General features: G+C 42.0%; 2 protein-coding genes across 2 annotated transcripts; both read right to left on the minus strand.

Annotated features, from left to right (window-relative positions):
* Positions 1-1,726: 1,726 nt before the first annotated feature.
* Positions 1,727-8,824, minus strand: LOC311355352 (beta,beta-carotene 15,15'-dioxygenase-like; the record flags this gene model as incomplete). The annotated part of the gene is made up of 11 exons (XM_084475114.1): positions 1,727-1,872; positions 2,378-2,489; positions 3,837-3,931; positions 4,156-4,258; positions 4,601-4,852; positions 5,227-5,441; positions 5,781-5,931; positions 7,919-8,066; positions 8,219-8,348; positions 8,471-8,599; positions 8,761-8,824. 11 exons carry the CDS (start codon positions 8,822-8,824, stop codon positions 1,727-1,729), a joined length of 1,545 nt encoding a protein of 514 aa, XP_084331240.1.
* A 3,876-nt stretch (positions 8,825-12,700) lies between these two features.
* LOC311355744 (TLC domain-containing protein 4-B-like) lies at positions 12,701-27,129 on the minus strand. The gene is made up of 7 exons (XM_084475561.1): positions 26,839-27,129; positions 23,137-23,306; positions 21,039-21,128; positions 20,721-20,779; positions 20,361-20,455; positions 16,670-16,743; positions 12,701-15,962 (listed from the first exon to the last, which is right to left on the minus strand). Exons 2-7 carry the CDS (start codon positions 23,289-23,291, stop codon positions 15,617-15,619), a joined length of 819 nt encoding a protein of 272 aa, XP_084331687.1. The 5' UTR covers positions 23,292-23,306; positions 26,839-27,129; the 3' UTR covers positions 12,701-15,616.
* Between the last annotated feature and the right edge of the window lie 307 nt (positions 27,130-27,436).

Consider the following 27,436-nt stretch of genomic DNA (forward strand, 5'->3'; position numbering starts at 1 on the left):
TATATACAGTATGTGTGTGTGTGTGTGTGTGTGTGTGTGTGTGTGTGTGTGTGTGAGTGTGTGTGCATATCATAATACAACAATAACACACTAATCATTCAATATTTATATTAACATAAACAAAACAAAATGGCTGCTCAGGCATGTCTGTCTGAATTGCCACTAGTTACACACACACACACACACACACACACACACACACACACACACACACACACACAAGATGTGAAATGTTAAGGAAAGGCTTGGAATATAAGTACTTAAAGTAAGCCTTGACACAGCAAGCATGTTATGTACGTGTCTTCGCTGTGGAGTTACCAGGCAGCCGAGGCCTTCAACATCGACTGGGGAGGGACTTCAGCACAGAGGACAGCAACGGACGCTGGGTGAGGTCATTAATGATCACTTTCACTCTGCACAGATGCTGCAGGTTTGGCAATCAGCCTCACCTTCAACCACTCCCTTATCAATCCTTATGGGTGGGATAAGCGGCCACACCGAAGGCGTGTCTGATGATTTGTTTAATCAGAAGAAGAGGAATGAAAGGTTTCACTTGTTATAGGACAGCTGCTGTTGTCCATTCACCCTTCCCCTGCTGTTACCACTCTTGCCTTGTTTGTCCCCAGGCCAAGAGCGACTAACACCCTGCTGAAGATAGCCCCCATGCGGGAATAACTTTAGTTTGTCTTAAACTTTTTTTTTTTTTTAATTGAAACTGAATATAGCTATATACAAAAAGATTATAGTAATCTGCGGCTGAGAACTTCTCTGAGATGAGTGCAGGCTTAATCCAGTTTCTTAATCCACTTGTTACTTTGTGTCCCCTGTGCCGACCACAGTACATGTCATGTGCAGAGCACAACCGCAAATATTTATCTCAATAACAAGGGTTAATCACTTGATAATAATATGATGATAACATACAGGGAGGAACTGGGACACTAGACATTTTTTACAAGCCCTGAAGATGATGTTTTGGAGCCTTTTCTTTATCCAGTGAACTTTGGCTACTTTTTCTTTGTCACTGTCCTGGATTCTTCAAACATATCAAGACAGGTTCCCTGTTTTTTTTAGGTGTTATCTGCAACCAATGCTTCTGACTCGGGGGCTGGCATCGTAAAGCTCTCAGTGTTGTACTTTGTTCACAAGGGCTAAATGTAAAGGCTTTTGTATCTGATGTTCAGATTCTTTATCTCAAGTGTTTTGAGTTGGCGTTTTGTAACAGCCTCAGCCTCTGCTAAAACACATATACATTTATTTTTTGAAAGTAGAAAAGCTATTTAAAAAATAAGCTAAAAACCTAACCCCCAATGCAAAAGAAACTCATAAAAAAACGAAATAAATTCAAACAACTTAGAATGTTTATTGATATGTAATATGCTGGAAAACAAACAATAGTTTGTCAATATACAATGTTGTCTATATAATAACAAAATTCATAAAATACCACATTAATAAATACTTGAGGTATCAATAACAATCAATAACAAATCTATCATTGTTCAAATAAAGAAATACAATTGTAAATTCATCAATCAATAAAACAATAAACGTAAGTAAATATGTCTAATGGTAGGAGTTAGTTTAAGTTTAAGTATTTTTGAGTAAAAAATTGATCGATGTTGTATTTGTTTGAAAAAACAACAGTGCATGTATATATATATATATATATATATACACAAACACACCCACACAGACACCCACCCACACACACGTGTTGTTGGGACTATTGTGGGATAAAATATCCGTGCATGTCTCTGTGGAGTTCGTTATTCATGAAAGCCCGAGCGACCTCCTTAAACGTCTTCCCGTCCAGGACCAGGATGAAGCCAAGCTTTCCCGGGACGGTGCAGACCGAAGACAGCACCACTCCTGTGAGGGGAGAGGACAACAAGCCTTTTGTTAGACCAAAAGAAATTAGCACAAAAAACATTTGGTATATATACATATAAAACACATATGTTAGAGTAGACGTTCTCGGCCTTCCCATTGACGGGACACTGTGCTTTTGGGCCGTATATGTCTTGCAATCAGTTAGCTGAAACTATATCAACACAGTACCATATCATTTATGCAACATCCCGTTTAAGAATGTTTGAAGCAACAATGTTGGTACTTTTACTGACAATGTGGGCTCACGTGAGTGTGTGTGTGTGTGTCCTTATCGATTGTTTGTTCATTGGTCTGATTGAATGGAAGTCTGAATGTTCCCCTTACCATAACAACCACTAAGCTGCAACATGAAACCTTTCATTTGTAAACTGGCGTCGGACTCTCGACAGCCAGCACGTTGCCCAACTTACTGTACTAGGACCACTGGTTGAGAAACACTGTCTCTGTCACACACACACACACACACACAGTATGACTGGCTCACCGTCATCCTCAGACTCTGCGTTGGGTCGGGGAATGAAAATGGGCTCCGAGGGCCAGCAGTTGTCCTCGGTCCATCTCACAATCTCCTTGGTTTCTGTGTCCAGCTTTCCGAGCTGCCGAAAGGGGAGGGGATGGGCGATATATGTTTTAGGAGGAGCTGAGGCCTGAAGTACAGGCCAAGTGTCTACAGTGGAAAATAATCCAGGAGGTCTAGTTCAGTTCTATTTTAAAATGATAAAAATGTAACCTATATGAAGGACGTGTTAAAAGACCCATTTAGAAATGTTATTTTAGATTTCTATATATTGTTTTATTTGGGGATCATGAGAAAACACAGGCAGTGATTTACCAAGCATACATTCAATGAGACAATGAGTGTACATGATTCTCATAGGTAAGCTTTCACATTGTGGGCAGCAACAGCAAAGGAAATAAAAGTGTGACCATCGTGGAGAGTTTTGGATTGGCAATGGCTGAAGTCAGCCACGGAGAGACCAAGTTAATTTGCAATACACTATGGGTGCAAGCAAGGCTGCCAGACAGTTAAAGGAATCTACACAACAAAAAAGTCAGTAGATTGACATGGCCTCACACTTGCACACTGGCAATGCAAAATACAAAACTTTCATCCTTGAGAGAGGAAGGGAGACATCTCTAGGTCCAGGGAGAATGTATACAAATTGACTAGTAATTATATAAACAAGGTTTATATAATTTGTATAGAATTTTATATTTATTGTCAATATACAATGTTGTCTGATGATGATAGTAAGCCACCGTAGCGGAGATTTGATACTGAGGTTATGCCAATCTTGTGACCTCCTTTATGTAGATTTGTTCTAGTTGTCCAGCATTCCTGCAGGCATGTCCACTTAATAGAAAACTAATTTGGCCTCTCTGGCCACGCCTTTCCGTAACAGTCTCCATGATGTTCTCCCCTTCCCTTTGTTATGTTAATATCAGACCAAACTGTTCCCACTGTTCCCAACTCTGTATATCCTGTCCTTTTAACTGGATGACGTCTGAGGAACCATAAAAGCAACATCACATCCAGTGAGGAACGGAAAGCCATTCCCTTCTGAACCTCTCATACGGTTAATGTCTCCCTCAGTGGCACAGAATAATTGTTTGATCGTTGGACCAGACATTTTCAGCAATTGGCACTAGAACCGTTTGGGATGTGCCTTTTTGGGTGTTGTTGCCTGTTGCGGCAATGCTCAAAACCTTAACTTCCCGGCTTCTGTTACGTCAATTGTCAATTCTTAGTTTTGCAAATGGCTTCCTAGTTCTGTAAATAGAACGCTGGCAGGAACAATCTGTTTCCCATTTGGAACTATTCTCTGTCGTCAGCAGGAATCTGCCATATTGTGATCCCCACTTGCTTGACACATAAAGGTGGATGTGGCTGTAGGGATCAAGGCATGCAGTCATTTAAAACCAGAATCATGTTTTAACCTTACCTCTGTAGCCACAGCAGACTCTTCAGTACAGGCCGCGTAGACAAAGCGGTGCTTCTTGCCATTGAAGTCATAATTAATTCTGGGTAGTTCCAAACCTACGGGAATGCAAAATATTTATTTTAGGAATACTTTATTTTAGGAATACTAAATGTAAGTTTCAATTCAAAATTGAAACTTACATTTGGTCATTTAAGCAGCGGCTTCTACCCGAAGCGTTTTTCAGCTCATCTCATTAATGAGCACGTAGGTGCTATGCATCTTGCTCAGGGAAGCCTTCAGTTGGACTGCAGGCATTGGGGTTTGAAGAGTTAAGGTTTACCTTCACAGAGCACTTCAGGCATGCATAACAGCTTTCCATCTTCCTCCTTGACAGCGGTGGCTGTGGTGAGCGAGGTTGTCACCAGGTTCTGTCCTACGGCCCCCTGAAGACCAGAGGAGACACACGATGACATTGGCCATTAGAACCTCTGTACTTTAAGGGGCAGGTCTGTGTTTGGCGCTCTCTTTAGACTGCAGCCATCACGTTTGCTCAAGAAGAAGTCAAAAAATGTCAGCAGAGTGTCAAAGGGGTAGAGCAGGTTGACTGGTAACCGGAAGGTTGCTAGCCGTCGGTGTGTGAATGTGTTAATGAATAGTTGGAAGTCGCTTTGGATAAAGGCGTCAGCAAAATCGCCTAAATGTAAATGTAAGTATGTGAGAAAGTGACAGTGAGAAAAGTGACAAGTGCAGGTGACAAGTGACCAAGTGCAGGTTTCATTTCTCACCGAGTCCACATGCAAAGGGAGCGCGTATCTCCTGTAGACGGGCATGCTCCAGCCCTTGCTCTCGGGCTTGTCCTTCTGCTTCTTCAGGTAGAACATGTCGTAGAGGCTGGAGTCGTCGTAGCCGATGACGTCGAAGATCACGTGACCGTTCTCCTCGAAGGCGTTCACGTGATGGTAGACCACCATTTGTCCCGCAAAGTACTTGGTGGCCACCTCTTTGCCGGTCTTTTTGTCTATCAGGTGAATCAGTGTCTGGTGAAGAGAAGATTTAGGGTTAGTGGCCGTCGTTAACAGAGATTTTTGTGCTGATCTTTTTGGAGGACTTTTTATTTTTCCTCACTACGTTGGCCATTTTGAAAACTTATATCTGTTAACTAATGTCGCATAATATCCCAAGTCCGCAAATAAATGTTTATCAAATATTTGAAAAATATTGAAGCAAGAGAAGTCACGTTGAAGATTTACAGTGAAAAACAACAAAAAAAAAAGTTAGTTAATACACTATTGATTGTAATAGGGGTTAAACCTCAAAGCAAGCCACAACTTAATTCCTGCCCATACAGTACAAGCTGATATACAATAGTCATAATCACAAGTACTATATACATATGGTTTTCACTACTCACATTTTCTTCTGGACAGTGTTTGAGACAACTCGCCCAGTTGACTCCGCGCATGTAGGCGGTGGCCATCCTGAGGATGTCCAGTTTGAAGGGCTGCTCGATGAAGATGAAGTAGTTGTCGCTCATGCCGAAGCTGTGGTAGTAGCTGGGGCTGAGGAGGGAGCGACAGGGCACTGTGCACAGCACCTCCACCTTCTTCAGCGGAGACTTGCCAGTTTCTAGCGGGAAAACAAAACCGAAGGGTGTTAGGGTGTTGGTTGCTAGAGCTGGTCACTAGTGCTAGGTGAAAGTAGAAAGTAGCTGGGCCGTAGAAAGTAGACTTTACATATTTGTGGAGGACCGGGTCTTAAACCCAGATCAAAGACATAGGTTGGAAACACACACTTTTTATGAAGTATCCTTTCATGAATATAGTATCAGGTTTTGTATATACAAATGATATCAAATGCTGATCTGCAACTAATACAATACTGAACTTATTCAACTGCTTTGATGGTTTGATGGTATATGGTATTGATCGGGTTTGGGGTAATGCGGGTATGAAATTGGGTATGTACCTGTTTCGGAAGTGGCAGGCACTTTGAACAGAGTGTACTTGGTCTTGCCCTTTTCTGCTATTGAGGTGCCAATGTTGTAGGTATTGCCCTCTTTATCGTAGTGTGGGTGGGAGGTAACCATGTTCACCGCAATGTACTTCAGATAATCCACCTGGAAGGGGTGGGAGAGGGAGATACAAGACAATATAGACCCATATTCTGTTAGTACCAATCATGTTCTGTTATGGGCAGGTTTTAGGGTGGAGGCAAACATCAGCTAGTCATTTTTTATAACGTTTGTCTGAATATGTCCAGCAACTACATATTTATCTCTGGCACTCAACAACACAGCAAGATGACATAGTTTGGATGGTTGGTGAAGTGTGCGTGTGTGTGTGCGCAGCAGCACGCCGGAGTGGTGCAGCACGCCGGTATGCTGCACCAACAAACATACAAACTTTAACATCTCGCCCATTGTAACTGCCATCATTAATGCAGCAGAGAAGGATATGTTTTAGATACCAGTACTAAAGCAGTATCTCATCTCTGAAAATATTTGAATCCTGTCCGTTGTAATGTGATTGGTGGATTCAAATAAAGAATTAAAGATCCCATGGCATGCTACTTTATGGATGCTTTTATATAGGTGTTTGTGGGCCTTGGTGCAGAATTACAGACACTATGAGCCAGTCCCACAATGAGCTTTCCACAAACGTGCCGTTTTTTAGAGGCGGGTCAAGGTGGAGGGTGGGGGCGTGGCCCTGAGCAGCTTGCGGCTACTGTACCATGCGTTAGTGTTTACACTAGGGGGAACGCCCTCCTGCGGTTCCCCCTCCTTATGTTCTCGTGATGTGTTTTCTGGCAGTGTGAACTGGCTGACTTCACTCAATTAATCCATACTTTTGCTAAAGTCAGACACTACCAGCTTTATGATCATGACTGTATATGCCACAGACAAATAAAGTGGCATTATTAACTATTACAATGTATGTTTTACTGTTTAAATTAATATTGGTTTTACAGGGCTCATCTCTTAAAACACATGTGGTAAGTTATGATGATTTAAGATCAGGTTAATAAACAAGGCGATGAATGGACTTTAATTAAAGACCTCACTTCATATAATTAATGTGTAATCTATAACTTCATGTAACTACAATGTTTAATATGTAACCCTTTTTTATGTAATTCTTGCGAAATTACTGTATTACTGTATATATATTGTATTACTGAATGTATTGTGGACAGCGGGGGCGGGAAGATAAACGCTAACGGGGAACAGGACTAATGCTGCTATCCATTTGGCCTTTTGTGCTGGTATGCCGACCTGCTCAACGAGAATGTGACATAACTTCCTGGCTCTTACCACCTTAAAAGTGTTCCAGTAGTCTTTTGTGTGTGACGAGTCTGAGAATAATGGACGCCTGGAGGTGGCAGCAGTAGTAGCAGGCTAGTCATTGTTGTTAGCAACATTAGGCTAGCAAACCAGCTCGAAAACAAAACTTTACATTGTATTGCACACACAGCAAGACCATGCAATGCATATATTGGTGACCGGATTAAAGCAGCAATGTAATCAAGTGTGTAAGAGCCTTATACATCGACATTAAAGACACCAACGTGGAACAAAGAGAAAGAAAATACATCTCAACTTTGTTAACTACGGGCGCAGCCATCTTTGTTCGTCGAGTGTCACAGGGATCTTTCGCTACTTGGTGTACTCATCAGAAGCCCCAGTGGGAGCTTGATATCCCCAAAGAAAAGGAGGCGTGCCTCAATACCGCAATAAATCAATGCTGCAAGAAAGCAGGGAGATTGAACACATTCCGACTGAGATGGTGGGCGTTCCATACAAATGGAAAACACCATTAGGTCTGTAGTTTAGAGCATTGTGATCAGCCAAGGGCATGTTAGGGGTGGTCACATGATGGGGGATATATTTCAAAGTCTAAGATAGTTTGCGAGTTCTTTGCAAACCAACTCAGTTGATGTTGTTACTCTGTGCAGTGACAATGAAGCCTTCAACCCTAGTCCTTCTCGACCTTTCGTATTTTGTTAGAGTATTAGATTGTGGGTTATATCCACAACAGTGTGTGTCTATATGTGTGTATGTGTGTGTGTGTGTGTGTGTGTGTGTGTGTGTAGAGTGAAATTTTTACCTTGTCCTGAGTTTCCAGGGTAACAGGATCAATTTTACGGATGTAGTTTGTTTCAGATGTGGCAAAGTACTCATTTCCATATTTGATGAAGTTACTTGCACCGTTGTCCGTGAAGTCGGGAACAGCGTGGTTCAGAAAAGTAATCGCCCTATATTTCATGAAAGTAAAAAGAAATGAGAATATAGGTTAAATGAACAGGTCATTGATGGTGGTCCCATTGATGAATAGGCCAAAGAGTCAGTAACAGGAAATGGTAAAGACATGATTGTAACATTAAATCTGGCAAAGTAAGAGTCTTACTTGACTATGAAGTTTTTGTTTGGGTCTGGATATGCCATGGTTCCCATTTCAGACACAACGATTCTTTTGGAAGACATATTTGCATTATATGTATCGCCTTGAAGGTATCTGCTCCTGTATATGACTTGTCCTGTCCAAAAAAGATATAATTGCATTGAAAGTTGAGTAGTTACTTTACTTACAAATTATTAAATTCCAAAAACACAATATCACATAGGGCTCTCCTTTAATCATGACGCAACTGCAACATACCATCCTTGAAAGTGAAACTCTGCATTAAAGCCATCCCGTCAAACCAATGGTTATAGCTCGTCTCCCCCACGGTGAAGATGCCGGGGCCATTGCGTAACAACGTGCCGGTAAGCCAATCGGGAAAGCTTCCTAGAGAGCCACACACAGGGACAGTTAGAGGCCAACAACACGTGTCGTATTGGAACGCAAAGGAAAAAATTAATTGACGCGCCGGGACCGTAATTAAGCTGTAACCACCAGGCTGTAACGAGGTAATAATACAACGTTAAGAAAGGAAAAGGAGACGCTACCTTTGACTTCTGCGGTGTAGGGCTCCGGCCTCTCCACTATGTTCCTTGACAGGTGAGGGTCCATTGTTGCTGAATGCTGGACTGTGTGGAGACTTCGGACAAAGTCAGGCATTTATAAAGGCATCTCTAACCACTCCCCTCAAGTCCTATTGCCTGGGTGGTCATAATAACTCAAGGCACGGCCCAGGGCTTTATCTCGAGTGGGTTTTATCTTCTGACTTATAAAGTGGATTTAATACAAAGTATAGTACTATCGGTGGTTCCTAGAATCGATGATAATGATAGGCAAAGGTTAGCTAGGCAAAGGTAGCCTACTTGTAATTTTGGTGCGTTTCCTAACCTGCTCATTTGTGATTGCCTTCATGGGAACCTGGCCAGCCAAACGATCATGGGATTTCTTAGAAGTAATTGTGATTGAGTGATTGACATCTTTTCCCCTAATTCCCAATACAAAGGTTATTATGTTATTAAAGCGTGCATACGCTTATTTTACGATCATGGGATTTCTTAGAAGTAATTGTGAATGAGTGATTGACATCTTTTCCCCTAATTCACAATTAGGGGAAAAGATGGGAAGCACACACAGGGTCACACTTTAGGGTCAATGTTTTTAATGCCAGCCTGGACATTATTATCGATCAGCAACTGCAGAGATTCTTTGCTCTGCGTGAAACCACTGAACTTTTCCAGGCTATCCAACCCTCAGAACTGAATAATGCCTCTGATGATGCCCTGTATGAGCATGCACAGCGCCTTGCTGACCACTACAACAGGGACATAAGCCCATGTTTCCCGAACCAACTCCATGCCTTCCGAGCTTGTTTTAAGACTGAATTTGAAATAAAACAACACCTCTATTGTAAAAAAGAGTTTGCTGAGCAGAAGGCACACAGAGTTAACTTCTGAATGGGTGAGTGCAGGTTTCTTTTCCCTCTCTGCATCCTTTTCCCGTCCTTTTCCCTCTGCTCGGATTTGAATGTGTTGTGTGATGTAGGGATGCTAAGTCACTGTCCATGGTTCTAATAATGATTGTGTGGCTGTAGGCCTAGGCCTCATCGTGCACAGGGGATGGGTGGGGGTGGATGGCAGGGGGCCCAGCACAAGACTTGCACCGGGGCCCAGTGCAACTAAGCTACGCCACTGAGGAGGATACACATGCATTCGGCCCCTGGCGACAAACTATCAAAAAAAGTATGCCAAGGCTGCAGCCTTATATTTCTACCATTATAAAAAGGGCAACGGTACTAGGCATACCTCACTTTATGAATTGATTTTTAGCATTAACATCAGTGGTGAGGTGGAAATGTAGCATCCTATTCATAAAAAGGCAGTGGGTATGCCCGACATTTATTGCATATTTATCCTAAACGTTAGGCTGTGATGCCTAATAACAGGTCATCACAGATCACATCACAGGTAGCCTAATAATCACAGTGCCGCAAATAAGGCCACTGGTTTCAGCAGCCTCACCTGACCCGAGGCTGGATGATTGGATGATTGGAGGCTGCATATTTGTGGTGCATTCAACAATAAGGGCACACAGGTTCACCAGCCATCACCCACACACACTCGGGACAGAGCTCTGGAAGGTCAGCATGGAACACCTGCTCTGCCCTTTCTACAATAAACAGGTTTATTCACCAACAATTCATTCATCAATGTGTCCTGGTCGTCTTCAGAGCCCAGCGAAGCCACTTCAGTGGCCTGTGGCAGGGTCAACTCCCACAAACATGTTTGCTAATTGAAACATGTAAGTACAATATGTTACACATTTACAGTACTAAATCATAAAATGACCATGATGTCATCAAATATTAAGGAAACATGCTCAGTCGAAAACTGGCTTCTCCGACAATCGTGACTCAGACACTATTCTCTCTTTAGAAATGTACATTCCAGTACGGAACGTTTGTTTTCGTTTTGGCCTGTGTGTTATGATGCACTGTTCTCCGAGTCCCCCGGGTTGCTAGATATAAAACAAATTGGCGTGCTGCATCCATGAAAGCAAGAAAACCAACTGGATTAATAGAGTTAGTTCTAGATTCTACCCAACTCGAAAAAGCCTCATCCTCTTCCAAAAAAAGCATAATTACAAGAGCCTTGCTAAAACACGTGTACATCTTGGAGTTTAATTTGAGAGAGGGAGAGAGCTTAGAGCCCAGAAGGATTTCAAGATGGATGCAACCTGAGCAGGTTTGTAAGTTGCAAACAATAAATACATTGAAAACGTACACATTAGCTGATCGACTTCAAGTGTAGCACTCAGTGTCCTTAACCTGACCACTCACGTAAGCTTTGTCTGTGTTGGAGGTGGAATTTGGACTGCAGTACCCATTTCAAACGCTTGGTGTCAATGGTACACATGGCACTACCTTTAATTGGTAGGTTAGACATACTACAAATGACTAAATGTATGCTTCACTGCTGCACAATAAGTATTTATCAATTTAATTAATTAATGGCAGTAATTAACACCAGCAAATGATCCGTCCACAAACATATTAAACCCAGCCCTACTAGTTTACGCCTCGGTCAGGGCAATAGGATTGTTGACATAGTGGTGTCATAGTGTAGGTCTATGTTATCAGCCTACATCCAAATGTTATCGTAAACTGGGTTTGCTAATGGATGCTTACCCGGGAGATTTTATATATAAATACACTCTTAAATATTTAAGAGTGTATTTTTAAATGCTCCTCTACGGGGAGTCTTCCAGATGCAGTTTTTATACAATGAAACAACACTGACCTCTAGTTGCTGTTTGAAAGCACTGCTTGCTGTCGACTGCGGTGCCTTGAGGTATGGAAGGCCCGTTTCAGCAGTTTGCATTAATTTATTAGGCTTATGTGTAATCAATGGATATGTGTACACATAAATTTATCAGACAAACAAGGCTATATTTGCCCAAAATTTGCTGGGGAAATTTGAACTATTAGGACACATTTTTCCACAACAAAACCTGACACCTCTCTGAAGCCTATGGCTGCCTTTCTGTTTTGATAAGCAATGGACTGGTTGACCTGCTACATGCATCAATCAATCCTATTGAAGCACATTTTCCTCAGTTAACTCTTAAAGGGGTAGTTCAGGATTTTGGACATCGGGTCTCATTTCCAAGTGAGCCAGTGTATTATTTATCATTTGAGACCGTTTTCAACACTTTTAATTTAGTCCTTCTAGTTGCAGAAATCGCTGGTGCTAGGCTAGCGCAAGTCGAGGGGAACTGCTAGCCTACCAATAAAAACAGTCTTACCCACTCCAAAGTACACCTGATGCAAACCAATTATTATGCCAGACTATCGATGTAAATGTTTGTGTTGATAGAATAATATTAGAAATAAAACTATCCTTGTATCGCAATGATCACATTACATTTTGGGGGACGACTTTCTCAGCAGTGGCGGAATTTCACTTTGTTCCGGTGTAGCAACCAATTCACTACAGCAGAAGGTAAACAGAGAAGCGCACTCCAGGTAATATCAGTCCGCCGCTGCCGCAGCTTGCTTCCAACTACAGGGATTATAAACTAAATGCAATGCGATGCAAGGGTAAGTTTATTTCTAACACTATTCTATCAACACAGACATTTACATCGATAGTCGGGCATTATAATTGGTTTGCCTCAGGAGTGGGTAAAACTGTTTTTATTGGCAGGCTAGCAGTTCCCCTCGACTTGCGCTAGCCTAGCACCAGAGATTTCTGCAACTAGAAGGACTGAATGAAAAGTGTTGAAAACGGTCTCCAATGATAAATATACACTGGCTTACTTGGAAATGAGACCCGATGTCCAAAATCCTGAACTACCCCTTTAATCTCCAAATATTGAGGTGGGTTGCATTATAATAAAAGATGGAGGAAAGTGTGTTTTTTTGCACAACTGCCACACATACACTTGGTTATTTATTATAAAAAGCACAATATATATGTAACATGTTCACAGGACAAAAAATATACCAAAAAATAAAGCTGTTTATAATAGGCTTCATGTGTAAAAAGCCCTTTATATAGGCCGAATAAATATTACCAAGCAAAAAAAGGCTACAAAAACGATGAAATACTTCATTATATTCAGTTTTTTATTTGCACGGCCCAGATTGCTTTAAACTTTACTGATTTGATTTCAAGTATCATATCCCGCTGCTGGCTATCCATGTGCTGGATAGATTTTCACTGTATCAGCATCGTCACCAACTGTGGCATACATTAGGTGGTACAAGGATATGCTTCAGGTCAGACGGCATATGTACACCCGGCAGAAATTAACACAAAACGAATAAAAAAATATATAGGCCAAACAACATACAGCTTGCCAACACATGTTTTGTCTGGTTTACAGTGCAATACCCATCATGCAATACCACATGCAGTTATAGAGGGTGCATGACGACCATATGCCATGCATAACCTTGCATACAGAAACCACTGGTATTTTATGTACTTGGAGTAATCTCCCAATAATATCAAACCCAGAGCAGACAGACACTTTTAGACATTCATTCATTTACAATCATTCAACATCATTACTCCCTTTCTACTCCCTAAACCCATCTTCCTCATCAGGTGATCGCTCACTGTTTTACACAGCCAAACTCAAGGCAAGCCTGGTGAAACCTCAGCTTTAGTTTGCAAGGGGACAATGCGTAAAATCAACAGTGAATGAGATCTTCAGAAACAATGGAACTACAAAGAAAATTATGGCGTTTTGGCACTGTGTGCAAATCTCCATGAGGTTGGCATAGTGACATGTTATCTCAGTTGCTCGTTTGCTAAACAGAAGTATGATAACGTTGTGGGAAAACCCCCTCAAAGTATTTCCAGCTTTAAAAGTAAAAGGCTGGCCCATGGGTTTTTTCAAAACAACCGTTGACATGGTTTATAGGCTTGACTTAAATAAATATTAAAAACATCCCTCTTATAGACATTGGCAAACAACGGCGAAAAAACACAAGCATTTCAAAATAAATTGAGTGTTAAAAGTGATCATCCTGATTCTGAGAAGAAACCAGGAGTTAAAAAACTTTTTTACTGTGCGATGAGGACCTTGCTATTTTCCAAAGGCAGACAGGCAGAAAAAGCTATGCTTTACATATCAAGGCCAAACTTCAAAATGTTGATCCACTATTTTTGTTTGATGGTTTAAAGAGGTTGTATGTGTATATTAAATAAATACTTCACTTGGGAGTTTAAGTCAATTTCAGAAATGTTTTTTTCTTGAATTCAACACAAACATCAATAAATACATGTCAAATGTCAGCATCTTCTGTGATGAATAGTTTAGTTTGAGGATATGATGATGCAGCAATTTGATTATCTTATAAGTTCATACAAAATATGAATAAAAATCCCAGGGAAAGAATTATCAATTGCATCATCAGGTACAATAAGTTTCAATGTTGAATGTTAATCCCTTTGGCATCTGATCCGATTGGGTCGAAACCAACAGTAACTAAACAGCATGTGAATCAAACCAAATTATAGTGTATTATATACACTCTGATAGGACGGAAATGTATCAGAATCCCAAAAGCTACTACTCTTTTGACTTGCATGTGTTTATACTGTATATAGAGTAACCTATATATCCAATTAGAGGGCAGTACAGTAGGCTACTATGGATAAATCCTGCACGCACTCTGCAGTTTGTTTTGTATTTCAATGTATCGCAATGCATGTGTAAACTTGTTGCCAGGTTTTTAATTCTATGTATCCCAATAATGTCCAATTTATTTTGTTTCTTTCACTGTGTGCTCACCATTTGGCCTCTTTGCACTGTATAGTCCATTGGTCTACTATAGTCGTATTTAAATCTGCTCTACCGATGAACTTGATTTGATTTGTGTTATTTGTGTGGTCATAAGATACAGGCATCAGAGAGTATACGTGTGACGTAATGTTAAGGAGTGGATGATGAGTATTTTGCAGTAACCACTGCTGAACCACTGGCCCAGTACAATCTGTGTTGACATTCACGCTCCATTTTGGCAAGTCCTATGGCAGTCAGGCTACTGGGCCACCTGCAAATTAGTTCCCAGTCCAATGAGGTCATTGCACATCAGTCTCTGTTAAAAAATAACCCTACATTCAAAATAAATATACACACTAATAATCCTAATGTTCTTGATACATTAACTTACCCTCTGTCCATATTTCAACAGTGACGTGTATGCTTCGTCCCTTTAAACCATTTTTTCACTTGATATTAATTCTTCAACCTCTCAAAAAAATAGCAATGGCCATAAAATATCTGCAGTGTAATCCACAGTAACGCGACAACCGCTGGATTTAATAGGGGGAAACCAGACACACTCTTACCTCAATAGGAATTGTACATCCTGTATTCCACCACTATACCCAAATAACTTGTTCCTCCAGGTCCCCATCATCAAAAGTGACAAAAAATAAAATGTATTCAATAGTGTTCTTTCTGAGTTGCAACTGTGAAAGAGTAAAGTAAAGGATTGGGCCTGAACCCCAAGAAGCCTATCAAGTAAGTTTCCCTTCCCATGACGAAATATGTTCTTCAAGGTTCTTCTCCGCTGCCCCCACCCTCTCTTAACTTCAGGGGTAAGAAGAATAAGAAAGAAGAAATCAACACAAACATAGCATTAGCCGTGCAGAGTATTGCTCAGTCAATCCATCGACGGCTTAAAATCTGTCTGGTGTGCTTGACGTCCACACGTGCAACCAACCACAGCGCACTGCTCCGAGATCTCGGCAAGACTGGCCCCGCCCCTTTTACTCTTCAACAAAGGAAGTCTTCAGTTTTGCGGCCATGGGCACAGCCTCGCCACACCAAACGGTGAACCAAGAGGGAGTCCCCTAGCTCAGATTTTTAGTTTTCGGTACTCTCTCCCCGTTAGTCCTTCTTCCCGTTCACCTGGGGTGGCGAGTGTGGTAGCTGGGGCTTGGGGGCGTGGGCGTGGTCCTGGTGTCCCGCACGCAGCACCCGGCAGCACCCGCGGGCGATCTTGTGCATCCACATGACGTTCATGATGTCCAGGCAGATGCTGGAGCCGATCCAGGCCACGCGGCCGCCCCAGGGCACCAGGTAGAAGGCCTCCGTGCCGTACACCGCACACATGCGGCCGTAGTACACCGGCATGACGGCGATGCGCACCGCGAAGAACACCGCTGCCATGGCGACGCCGTTGGCCATGTTGGGCCGCGAGGACCTGGGGTAGCCGAGGACCTCGAAGAACCAGCTGCGGCGGGGAACCGAGGACAACAGTGGAGAGAACAGAGTGAAGTGGTGTGTAGGTGGGTGGGTGCGTGTCGTGTGGGTCTGGTATAGTGAACCGCGTTCCACAGGTAGGCAAATGGAGCAACCGTGCAGAAAAGTTTGGGAGTACATAATTATTTGAAAAATATTGATTTTCTTACAACACATTTTTTACTTTATTTTAATTTGTACTGACTATTTTTGACACGATGGAGCACATATCAAAATCATGAACAGCTCTGCCACCTGGGGCCCGGCTATAATGATGAGGCCCCCCACCTTTTCCACAGAGGTGTTCTGGCACGTTTAACACAGGTGTAGCGCCGAACAATCACATCAGATACTTTCCATTTGTGCTGTCAAACGTTTGGCATCCTCACTATGGTCATTTATACTGGCGCACTTGGCTGAAAGGGGGTCATGAATTGTAGCATTATCCCAAACTACTGCAACAATCAAATTCACAATTTCCTTTTTTCCTTCCCTCTCCCCCCCCCCCCCCCCAATAAACACTCTTTTGCAGCACCCTGTTCAAGTCGTTCAGTAGTTAGATGAGAACGAGGTGACTGCCGCCATTCATAAATGTATGACCTCTAAATGAGTGCGCTACACCTGTGTTTGTCTCCTACCATGACACACCTCTGTAAAAGAAAAGGGTCTATGCCAGGTTGAGGGTTATACGTGACCTACCGCTGATTGACACACGGCGTGGAGAACTCCGCGAGCAGCCGGAAGTTAGCAAAGTAAGGCAGAGTTCCCTGGCCCTGGAAGGACAAGGTTAAGAGGGAGACAACCAAAGGGGAGGGGGATAAAGAAAGGTACACATCGCTGAGTCTTTGGGAACCGATCAAGGTTGAATGCTTCTCTGCCAAGGTGGCACTGATTAGCAAAGAGCAGTTCAATCAAGCTTCTAAAAGCTTGTTAGTTTCACAATTGAGCCAATGTGTTTAAATGTTGCCCATACGTGACGGACATGTAATTGTCCCCTTAACTGAAATTAATAGATAACATGGACGTCATATTATTAAAAATAAATTCTGACCAAGATTTGGTGGGCTTTTTAGGGTGTCTAGGAGGGTTCAATCATGGCTGCTCTAAAAATAGCTGAAGGCCTCTCCAGATATAGAGCAATTCTTTTTAGATCTCAGCTCTGTCCTTTGGGACAAGAAACGATTCCTTCAACGTTTTACAGGCCAACACAAGAAAAACACGTCATGTTAACTTTATCTACAGTTTATCTGGGTTCATACCGAATGTTAATACGAAAAGTTCCCATCAACACAATAGCTGACATTACATAACGACAGTTATTGATACAGTATATGTACACCAGTATCGACACTGACTAGAGCAATGAAAACACTGCACAGGCTTTGATACACATACAGTCAGCCAGCCACTGAATGAAAGGGCAATATACAGCCATGCAGAGTTAAAAAAAACAACCTAAAACGATACGGTTGGATTTCAGGTCATTTCTAAAGGATCAGGTCCCGGTTTCAACAAACCCACGCATTATGTATGCATGGTGGAACATTTAAATTCCAAAATATTTAGTGTTTATTTGTCCATCTATGAGAGGGTGAATTGATACTGGGGAACCCCAGACCTTGATCCAAATAGCTATGATCACTAGTGTTCACCGGTTACAGCTGCAGGTCAAATGACTTCCTGCTCCTACGTATCGACAGACCAACTAGACCAGAGGCTGGGACTTACCTTGACCAGAGACTGAAAGAATGAGCAGGTCACCGACACAATACTTACTATAATGTAACACAGACATGGATCGTCTTGGTATGGACTGTATATTAGGTTAGGACACACACGTTGCCTCTCTCCCTCTCTCTCTCTCTCTAGCATGAGTATGCTAGTACCTCTAGGTACTGGTAAGTCCATACTGTGACTGGGCATCCTAGGCATCCTCACGGTTGCAGCACAACAGCAATAACCGCAGACAAGACAGGAACAAGGGAAGCATACCTACCCCCCCCCAATAGGAAACTAGCCCTGGTTTCTCTATAACTTTTTCCTTCATTTTGCTTTGTTAAAACTGATTATTTGGGCCATAATAACCCACACTAAGGTTATTTTTGCATGAAGAATTGGAAGAGAAGTTTATGCATGTTAAAGCTTGTATTAGCAGTAGAGACATCACAGAAGACAGGACAGAAGACTGACGGATATTATATAGATAAAAAAGAAAGAAGACTTCACTACGGTTGGAAACAGTACAGAAAAGCCACGAAGTTAAGAGCATGCGTTTAATAGTCACTCAAGAGGTGGGAAATGTTTCCTATTGTCATTATGTCAACATTTGAATTAGTTGAATGTATTAATGGTAAAACTAGAAAAACTCTCAAAATGTACTGCTTAAAACACAATTTAAATAGTAGAGGTCTGTATTATAAAACAATGAACATTTATGGAAAGTATCATTACTGAACTCAAATTTGTCTGATCATTCAAAAAGGATCTCAATGCAGCTCTTGATATTATCCTACAATATTAAAACAGTACAAACTCTATGGGTGTCTGTTGGGCATTGTCTGTATCAAACACAGAGAAACTTAATACATTAACTAACAACACTGACATTTGACAAAAAAGAAAAGACTAAATACAACAGGACCAACGAAGAAGGAAAACATATCCAAGTAATTTGAACACCTCAATTATTCCAACAGGTTGCCAATTCAAACTTGGAAACGCACAGAACAAAACTGGTATTTCTGGGCCGAGGTTGTTGTTACGTTGAGTGTCCAGTGACAGTATGGCCTTCTTTATTTACACTGCTTCTTGTGTTTACCTTATTACCGGTACTAATAAGAGTGTTGACTTACTTTAATTCAAACATCTATCCAGTTTCTATTTAAACATTAAGGAGCTTACATCCCAAATCACTTGCAATCAGTGAATATACAGGAAGGTTAAGGCACTGGGGATCAAACCGTCCAGGAGTCTTATGTGATGTGTCACATACGAGGAAACAAAGTTAAACTGTAAAGCCTGTCAATCAATGACTACCAGGGAATGGTACAACAAGGAAGTAATCAAGAAACTGCTTAACAACTATGCGCTGGCTATAACTTTCTTAAGCAGATTCAAATAGCAGTTTAAAATACAGACTTGCATGTCCTTACTACATTTCATACTGCCTTCAAGGTTCAATATTCTCTGCATTTTATACCAAAGAGGACAAAACTAGTTTCTACACCATACCATAGTACCAGATGTCAAATACAGGAAAGCCTCTTTTCAATGAGCACATTTTCTCAGCATAAGAAAGCACAGGTACAGAATCAGGCTTTGGTACAAGACCAACAGGTGGGTGGTGTGTGGTTATGTAGCTCGGCGATAGGTAGGAAAGGCATGTGGGTGGTTAAACAAGTTAGGAGTCATTTGTGGCATGCACAATAGCAGCAGCTACAGCATTCCCAGCCACCTTCTGGTAAGCTCTGCCTAGGAGGTTTCGAGTGCATGCACACAGCGGTTATGGCCTGGCATTCAGTTCAGCTGAAGCATGGCGAATAAAGTGCAGCTTTCGGTTCAGAATCACAACAATTAGATAAGGTGGTCAGTAAACAAGACAAACAAAAAAAAGTAGTTGAGAAGCACAGATGTTTTAAGAACGAGAGTGGGGTTGGGGGGGGGAGCATTCCATGCAAAAAATACCATATGTCATTCATCTGCATTTTTCTGATCCCCCTGTTGACCTGGTGGGCTGTAGGTGCATCCAACCAAGAGTGAACCGTTCTCAACGTTTTGAAGCTGGTAGCCGACATGAACACTACGTCTGGAGCTAAATCCCAACAACCACATCTTCAGCCATCTAATGTTTAAAAGGTCCACTAGACTACCACTGGTGGGTGAGGGCTTCATATCTATGCTATCCATCAATTTGTCTGTCTGTATTGAATCCAGGGTGAAATCCACTCAAAGAAAACTTTAAATGAACCAACATTTACTGACTTCATCATAGTATGCCAAAAATATATTCCACGTTTTCATTAATCATTTAATTTACACTAAAATCGGAATCAACCCAATTTCCTCTACAGCTCATATTTTCTGTGTTTTATTTTATTTTCAGCCAGTTCCTCATTTCAATCTATTCCAAGTTACCGTTCCCTCTCTTACCAACCAAATCAGGTCATACACAACAGTGGGTAAAGCAACAACATTATCTTATTATCAACTATACAAACACTTTATTCTCAACTGTCTTCACTCGTGGTGATGCGAGTATCAACAGAGGGAATGCTAGGCAACGCCCGGGCCACCCTAAGCTCCCAGCTTCACAGGAGTACAGCGGTTCACCCTTGGTTGTCTCCTTCCCGTCTTGGCTGCGCGCTCTGCTATTGGACAATAGGGAACTCACCAGTACATAGTAGTAAGCATACAATGCTGCCAGATGGTGCAATACAAAAAACTTGTCGCCTATCGCCTTCCAATAGTAAAATATAAGCAGCAGATCTGTAAGGGGGGAGAGGAGAAGGAAAGGAGAGAAGAATAAAAAAAATTAATAAAGATAACATGTTAAAAGGTGACCTTCTTTCTTATTTTCTTTATTTTTTCAAATCCCCTCTGATAATGGATCCCCACTGTGTTTGCCCATGGTAAGCCAATTCATGCCACAGGTCTCTTTGAGCGTGCAGCACGAGCCTATGGTGTGCCCTCCCCCGCCCCTCCACGCTCACCTTCATGCAGGAACACATGGCTTAACTGCCGTTTGTCTCACCAGATATGAGGTAGCCCGTTGTGATGGCAACGTTGATCTTCACCAGCGTCGGATCTCCCCTGTTGACACAAACCGCACAATGGTTCACTGTGAGGCAGGGTTAATCACTGGACCTTTCATGATGTGACCACATGCCAGTGAACTACAAGTATTGACATTTGTATTCAATAAAAGTGAATTTATTATGTGTTTGTGTTTTCTTATCATTACACAAGGTTTTTTGGGTTGTAAACAAATTCGCTGTAAAATTGTTCTCTTCTTTACTTAACAAGAAAGAAAAAAAGGGAAAAAAATTGCTTAATAGGTGAGCTCTCTCACCATACTGGGTCTTCATTGACGGAATCATCAAAAAACAAGATGTAGAGACAAAACAGCCCCACCAGGAGTGCGTGCAGCGTGGACACCGTCCTGCAAGAGAGACACACACACAACTTCACTTAGAAATGTCAATAGGAGTGCCTAAATGGAAAGCCTTTTGGCTCACAACAGTCTCTTTATGGGCAAGAGTTATAAAGAGTGCTTAACGTCTTTTCAGGGCCCCATGGTAAATGAACTGCCTGGCCAAAGGCTGGCGGTAGATTGATTCAGACCCAGAGATTAAATGCTGCTGCTGCTGGTTGAGGATGGGAGACGATCGGGCAGTGAATCAGTCAGTCCTTCAACGCCCATGACCCCCCCATCCCACCCCCCACCCCCCTAGCTCCCAAGCCTTCGGCCTCCGTGGAGTCTGGCGGGCGGCCAAGCGGTTCCTGGCAATCAGTCAGTGAGCTGGCCAAGAGTTCCAGGGCTGCTCTGGGAATTCACAAGCTCACGAGTGGCAGTGAGATGGTTGGAGTAAAGTGGGTCTGACAGAGCAAGGCTGTCAGACAAAACATCACCTACGGTCCCGTACCCATCCTGGTTTACGATGGTCCAGATCGTGTGGAACAACACCTGAATCTGGGAATGTGGAAGAATGCCCAAGAATGCAGATGGGTCACAGATATGACTGTAGACGTTGGTGTTGCACAATAACAAAAAACATGTGGGGCGGCAGCAGCTCAGGAGGTAGAGCGAGTTGGCTGGTAACCGCAAGGTTGCTAGTTCAATCCCCGGCTCCTCCTAGATGAGTGTCCTGAGCAAGGCACCTAACCCTAAACTGCTCCCGACTACCTGTTGGGAGCAGTTTCCTGTGCAAAACTACATATAGTATTGCCATCAATTAAGCCTCAGGAGCTTGAGTGATATAGACATACAAACAGAGATTTAGACTGAGATGACTGTCCAAAGTCCAAAGAACCCACCATATAAAATATATAAACAAATATGTACCAGGAATTTCACAAGATAAGGAAGCTGAGAAGCTGGATTGAAGACTATGGCTTTTTTAGTTCCAAAATCATCCTTCCAAAAAGGTTTACACACAACCTCACAAAAACACCTTTTGTTTCAAAAAGGAAGTGAGAGTAACACAACTAATTCAGCCCCAACCACAGACTCTGTGGCTCCACCTCTGTCAGTTAGTACGAGAGAAAGAGTGAGAATTTATTTATAACCCTCAACCCAGAGCCGTTATACATAATTCATTCATTTTTATAACCCAGCCTTTTCCTTCCCATCCATTCCCTTTCAGCGTCGATGCGACTTGCACCAGAGATTTTAACACATAGCTTACAACATATCACACTGCGACCCCATCCATAACATGATAGCCTTATAAGGCTTCAATTTGACTAGGAAATGGTGGAGCGCCACCAAAACATACATGCGAAACACACAGTTAGACAGTTAGATCAAGGTTGTCCAACAGCTGAACTTCGTGGGGCTTTCTGGATTTTTCACCCTACAACCAGCAGATTCTTGTTTGTTATATTTGGTGGATACAATGGTATAAGATCCTTGTACGACCGGATGCATTTCCATGAATGCCAACATTTGCTTTTGAGCACTTGCATTGACAGTACAGCATGGATAAAGGTGCAATGCTAGCCTCCACTATGTTGCAATAAAGAGACCTCAAGTTTGAAATATAGTCTCCAGGAACCCAGGCATTTATATTTAGCCTCTTGCACTACATATGCTTGGAAAGCAAGTGATATATATCTCACTCGCCCTGGAGTGGCAAGTTAGCAGAAAAAAGCGGTTGATAGGCCTATATCAAGTCACAAATCAAACCTTGGTTTGATTTGAAGGTGGTTCTAAATATCCATAAAATATTATCCATATCATACATATAATATGTAAGGAATCAACCAGGACAGGAAGTCCCGTTATTGTAACGTTATATGGCTCATAATAACATGTAAAAACAACATTATAAATCCATAAGTACCGCCACCGCCCTTTCTTTCGGGCCCCCTACCAAACAAATACGTATTGACATGACATCGGGGTACTGTACCCCTCAAAAGAATGCACCCAGTCCCCGGGGGCTCACCTGGAGTTCCACTCCACCTTCTGCTTGTCGCTGAGGACAAGGAAGCCCGGGCTGATGCGCGTGGACACCCATGGGCTGGCCCTGTGGAAGAGCCACTGAAAGCCCAGGAAACTGGTCACCGCTATGGCGAAGATCAGCTGACTGAATGTGTCCATGGCCGCCCAAACCTGCTGTGTGTGTGGAGGGAGGGAGGGGGGCAGAGATGAACGGGGTGGGGGGTTAACAGGATGATTTAAAGAGAAAAAAGCGAGCTCCAATTCCCATCACTACCGTTGTTTGAAGTTTACTGGGTTGGTTGTGAGGCTGAAGAGGGAAATGCCCAACTGTTGAATTCCCACTGATCACCCAAAGCAGACATATTGAAGGAAAACAATAACCTTGTTTGAGCTAGGCCACGCCCACTGTCAAATCATAAAAATAATAAAAGGAGGCTTCTGTCACACCTTTTTTTTAATTTAGATCAGGCTGATCAGGCTTTCACCATTTACCACTTATCCGATTTGCAGAGGGGGGGAGGGTGCAGCCACAATGTTTGATTGACATTACCTGGAAGGCCATCCTTAGTCCATATTTAAGAGATTTGGACCAGGATCAATCGATATCACAAGTATGTAACCCACTACCTCACCTCACATATTTGGTCACAGTCACTACTTACCCTATAGACCCCTAGGTGTGTTAAAGATGCTGTAGGTAAGATTCAAGATCTATTATTTGGGCATAATTTGTTTGAGATATAGTCATAATAAACTCACCATCAGAATATCCATTTCAAGTAGACTGTGCCTCACTCTGTATTCAGATTCAGATTCTGACAACTTTATTGTCTGTCGTAACAGAAAAGGACATTGTACTGATAAGCAGTCATACAACACAGATTTCTGCAAGCCATTTAGATTTGAGACTGCTCCCAGGCCATTTCTATCCAATGGGGGCATCTCTACCCTGATTGGTTAGGGAATCCATCTTGCCTGTCAATCGAAAATAATGCACTCTTCCCCTGTTCTCTTCTCCCTTTACAACTCTTGAATCTTACTTACAGCAGCATTAAAGGACCCACAAGGTGTGATATTGAGTAAAAAGGGTCTTTTAGAATGGAACATTATGTACACACAAAAGCAACTGGATCGTTCAAAGCCAGCCGAACAGTCTTTTTGTGATACGCACCAAAAGATAGCGATTCATCTGAAGGACAACACCTGTTCAAGATCAATGTTTAACTTAATCCCATACACACACTAGCAGGCCTACCAAGTATACTTGCTACCATGGCATTCACGTTGGAAACCCTTATGTGCATATGCTTACACACTGGCTATCATCTGAGGTTGACCAATATATTTCTATATGCAGGCACAAAGCAATTTCGGGTTCACAAATGTATTTGTTATGAAATCCCAGCGGTATCTTTTTAAGAAGCACAAACAAACTAAATCTTTTAGTATTTAGTGATTTCTAATGGCAAGGCGTGTGTGGACATGTGTATCTTAACCACTCTTTTTTTTTATAATAGGATGCCAACAGAATAAGACACACACAAGCGCCTCTTATAAGTGATTCAAAAAACATTAAAAAGGGCAAACATCATTTCCAGTGTTTACACACATAATGAACACAGAGCAAAGCTGCATGCAATGACTTTATAAAGAAAAGTATAGGTTACATTTGTGTTGAGATTCTCCCAGAAAGCAGTAAATAAATACTAATAATTTCAAAATTATCAACTTTGAAATCATACTATAATTTAATTATACAAAAAATGTTTGTAGTGTCAGCTACGACCTTAAGGTGTGAGTGCAAATAAGGTCCTTCTAATCTGGGCATAAAGAATTTGCCAGACAATTGAACAGGTTATTTAAAGTGACATCCTCAACTTGATTTCCTGTGAGTGACTTACACTATGAATGCAGTCACAGTAAGTGTGAATTGAGAATGGAAGCAATATTTTAGACACCTAGGATACATCATCCTGTGTCATCATCATCCATGAACATAAATTATTCCAAACCACAATACTTTCAAAGCCAGGGCTGTACCACACATACATAATTTTAATAGGTTATATCTCTTTATCACGTGTATCACCGATGCTACACACACACACACTTCAAAAAACTGTGTGATGCAAGTACATAGTTAGGTGTTTTGCTCAGGGTCACCTCGATACTCCTGAGCCATTGCCGCCACACACACGCACGCACGCGTTCTGTTGAGGTGAAAACTGTATTATATATAATACAGTAACATGTGCTGTATTATAGTATTATAGTATTATAATATATAGTATAACTATAGTATAATATAGTATAACTGTATTATAGTATATGGTGTGTACAATGTACACACCATATACTATAATACAGTTTTCACCTCAACAGAACGCGTTGAGGCACACAAATTAAATGTACATTTCATTTAAAAAAGCAGATTATTAATTTAAAAGAAATGTGTAATATATTATTCAATATACTATTATGTTAGGCCTACATAGCTGCAGGAATATAGTCTCTTTTTTTTATCAGAACGGCTAACTTTAGATTACTTAAAGTTGATATACATAACTTTTCAAATAAGCTTGTAGCTTAAAATGACCCGGTGGCGACCATATCTATAGTCGATGCTGATTGATAATGATTTAAACTGACAAACTACCAAACTGCCATCTAGAATCGCTATTTGACCTCCAATTGACCAAACTAAATAACTACTATACGACAATATAACCATAATAATATCAACACAATTATTAATACATCACTGCACGTCAACACTTGTCACTCAATGCTGTCGTAGACGATAACATCATTTGGAAAGTGTTGCTCAGACTACTGTCTGTTTTTGTCTGTTAAGTCTGGGGGCAAGGGAAGCCATGCATTATGTTCAACATGCAAACAGGCGTGCTGGTTTGGCAGGTTCCGTAGGGGGGGGGGGGGGGGGGGGGGGGGGGGGGTCAAGGTCAAATACCCTATGGTCGACTTAAAGAAGCAGTGTAGGGGGAAGCAGAGGCAGAGCACCCGGTGCACGGACGGTGGCCTACCGTCTTCTTTTGAACCTAACTATATAGCAACTAAATAAATCGAAGCCCATACAATTTAAATGTGGATTCACAAGGTTTTAATGTTTTAAGTAACTCGAAAAGTTTTGCTTTAATAAGATGGAAGCGAATTCGTATTGAAAAAAATATATAAACACATAAAAGTGGACATCACAGTATGTACGTAGGAATGGCATCGTTACGTAGATAGCGTTATTGCATAGTAACGTACATAAATAACGCAAACAACGTAAACAAAGGTGTTGTTTGATTAGGTATTTCAGAAGCCAATACATATTCCAATACACCTAAATCGGTCTTGTATGGCGACATAAACACACGGTTAAACCTTTCGGAAGCCAGCGTTAACATATCCTTGCATATGGGTGGATCTTTTGACAGAGACGAAATGGTGGCCTGCGAAAAGCCCTGTCATAAATCATAACGATTTGGACAGCAGATCGGACACAACGAAGAGCCCACTGCAGTGTGCGTGTGTCTGTGTGCGGGAGGGTTGGATTGATGGACAGCCCATGCAATCGCTGGCTCACCCGCATTGCTTGTCAGTTCATATGCGTGGAGAAAAACATGGTCTCACATTGGTGTGTGTCGATGTGTGTGCGTGTGTGCAGTACATAAACATACAGGCCCACCGCAGGCCCACTTACCTTTTCACGCTCATTAAGAACACCTCCGCTCTCACTCAACTTCTCATGGTACTCTGTCGACCGGGGCAGTGTGTGCTGTGGTGAACGCCGAGGCTGTGTCGGATCATGTCGACGAGAGAGACAACTGCCCGCACACACATGGACATACGGTGAACCACATGCCTGACGCTCGGTGTCTGCAGTGGGTGCTCGCTACGAAATGAAATACATACAAAAACGTGGCGATTACCACCACGCAGTTTCACGTCCGCATATGGAAATGATTGGGGGAGGTTAGGACGACCACGCTCACTCCCGTTCTCTCTCTCTCTCTCTCTCTCTCTCTCTCTCTCTCTCTCTCTCTCTCTCTCTCTCTCTCTCTCTCTCTCTCTCACACACACACACACTCACACTGTGTCTCTCTGTCCCTCGCTCTCCCCTCCCCTTATTGGGATCGAGTTACAGCGATTTTTTTTAGACACACACACACACACACACACACACACACACACACACACACACACACACACACACACACACACACACACACACACACACACACACCAAGACTCAATTGTGCCTATTTATAGCATGAACCAAGTATTGATGTTAAAAACCC

This window comes from Micromesistius poutassou (genome assembly GCF_964030765.1).
Source record: "Micromesistius poutassou genome assembly, chromosome: 11".
NCBI classification, from domain to species: Eukaryota; Metazoa; Chordata; class Actinopteri; order Gadiformes; family Gadidae; genus Micromesistius; species Micromesistius poutassou.

Excerpts from the sequence above, each read along its gene's own strand:
- LOC311355744 (XM_084475561.1), bottom strand. The coding sequence starts at position 23,291 with ATGGACACATTCAGTCAGCTGATCTTCGCCATAGCGGTGACCAGTTTC. Across the intron at positions 21,129-23,136 it reads AAGGTGGAGTGGAACTCCAG|GACGGTGTCCACGCTGCACG; the intron begins GTGAGCCCCCGG and ends TCTCTCTTGCAG. Across the intron at positions 20,780-21,038 it reads GTCAATGAAGACCCAGTATG|GGGAGATCCGACGCTGGTGA; the intron begins GTGAGAGAGCTC and ends TTGTGTCAACAG.